At 45.3% G+C, this 2,130-nt stretch overlaps 1 protein-coding gene across 1 annotated transcript; it reads right to left on the bottom strand.

Moving 5' to 3' along the window:
• Positions 1 to 418: 418 nt before the first annotated feature.
• Positions 419 to 1,102, bottom strand: LOC104548926 (striatin-interacting protein 1 homolog; the record flags this gene model as incomplete). Its single annotated transcript, XM_010195094.1, has 2 exons — positions 419 to 623; positions 998 to 1,102. Coding segments are annotated over 2 exons (310 nt in total), but the record flags the coding sequence as incomplete, so codon positions are not given.
• Between the last annotated feature and the right edge of the window lie 1,028 nt (positions 1,103 to 2,130).

Raw genomic sequence — 2,130 nt, 5'->3', positions numbered from 1 at the left:
TGTGATTCTGTGATTCTGTGATTCTGTGTTATTGCGCCCCAAGTGCAGGACCTTGGCCTTGTTGAAGCTCACACAATTGGCCTCAGCCCATGGATTCAGCCTGTCCAGGTCCCTCTGCAGAGCCTTCCTACCCTCAGGCAGATCAACACTCCCTCTCAACTCAGTGTCATCTGCAAACTTGCTGAGGGAGCACTCAATCCCCTCATCCAGATCATTGATAAAGATGTTAAACAGGACTGGCCCCAAAACGGAGCCCTGGGGAACACTGCTTGTGACTGGTTGCCAACTGGATTTAGCTCCATTCACCACAACTCTCTGTGTTTGGCCATCCAGCCAAATTTTGACCCAGCAATGTCAAACTCCTGTGTGCCAATTTCAACCACACAGTCAGAGAGGATGCTTCCCTGGCACTACTCACCATTGCCGTAAGCCCAGTCGTCGTTCATACGGTGCCGAACCTTCTGGTAGATGGCAGACATGGTTTTCATGTTGCTCTTTCTCCACTGGCGCCCCAGGTATTTGGTCTGGATTTTCAGCAGTTTGAGGACGTACAGCTGCATCATGGCCTGCTTCACCTTCAGAGCTCGTTTCAGTATTGGGGCTGACTTAAAGACTACCAGCATCTGCCAAGGAATCAGCATGAATTAATGCAACGTGTTCAAGAAAGCAACACAAGTTCTATCTCTGCAGCTTTGGATACCAACACCTGGGCCATGTATGGTACAAACCCCAAGCAGGTATAACAGGAGTGTTCAACATAACCAACACTTGCTGCAGGGGGCTTGAGAGTCATAGAAATAAGTACTATTTGCAGGAGAAAAAGTATATTTCTGCATTTATGAAAGAAAAATAGGCAGCTTATGAAGCAGCAGATGCCCCAGCACTGCCAGAAGAAACTCTGCAGGGGTGAAGTGGCGCAGCGTAGAGCTGAGGACACACTTGAGGTGCAACACCAGCAGTCCACGGCAGGTCTCGGGTAGATGGGACGTCGCCTTACCATCGTCCTCGAGTGTTTCCACTTGGTCAGCTTGTTGAGGATCCTCAGCAAGTTAATGCAGGAGAATAAGTTCCTCCAGCAGAACTGGTTGTTGTCTCCGGCTTCCTGCAAAGCAGAGAAGGAAAAGTGTAACCCTAAATGCAGCATTCAACAGCACCGTCACAGAGACATCCTTATGTAGAAAGTCTTTCTTTTACTATCTACGAGAGTCTAATTTCCAATGGAGAGTGAGTAGCAGAGCTTCCCCCTCACTTGAGTTATCATCACGCTGCTGACAAGCCACCGGATTCTGGAGAAAACCGTTCCGAAAGACTCAGATGTAATCAGCATTTTAATTTGCGTTTAGGTTTAGAGTAAAAGCTAAGAGAAATCACATTATTCCATCATGGGAAACATATACGGTGGTAGATTTGTATCCATTGTTTACAGTCAGAGAGCAAATTACAGCCTTGTGATCTCCACTGCTTAGACAACGGCTTTTGTTAATTATAGAAATTAATTCACAAATTACCACATGCTTAGAGGACGTATCACAGACCAAAAAAAGGAAATCACGTAACAACGCAGGATGACAAACTGCAGCATTTTCTATCAGGAGAACAAGACTTTTCTGTAACAAAGATCCCCTCCAGCTTAAGTGCAGCTGATACATTATTTTAAATATTAGTGAAATGTAAGCACCCCCAGCTCCAGCTTGCGTAAATCTGTGGCACATTAGAGCAGTAATTCCACCACTACAGTAACTTGCTTTATATTTGAACAGGCTGAGCACAGCAGAAGTGTCCCACAAATAACCTGTTTGGGGATGAGAGTAGAAATAAGTGCTGCTTAATTTATAAACCACTTACAGCAAGCTACAGCCTTAACTCATGGCAAAAACTGCAGCCTGGTGCATGATCCATGTTCTTGTTGTCCTCGGGAGGAGAGTTTGGGGGTGACCCCAGGGAGTCCCTCCTGTCAGTGTCTAATCCAGCTTCAAAACAAGATTTACAGGGAAAAAAATCCCACCAGCATAACACATTTGTTCTCAAAAGCAAGCACCAACCTATCATTTCAGAAAGCTGGTAAAAAGCTATAGTACGTCTAATTTTTAGAGGCAAAAAAGAAAGTGTTTCACACAGAATCACAGAATC

The sequence above is a fragment of the Mesitornis unicolor genome, unplaced genomic scaffold (genome assembly GCF_000695765.1).
Source record: "Mesitornis unicolor isolate BGI_N332 unplaced genomic scaffold, ASM69576v1 Scaffold54211, whole genome shotgun sequence".
Lineage (NCBI taxonomy): Eukaryota > Metazoa > Chordata > Aves > Mesitornithiformes > Mesitornithidae > Mesitornis > Mesitornis unicolor.
Note: the sequence above shows the minus strand (reverse complement) of the source record. Positions and strands in the feature narration are given on the sequence as shown.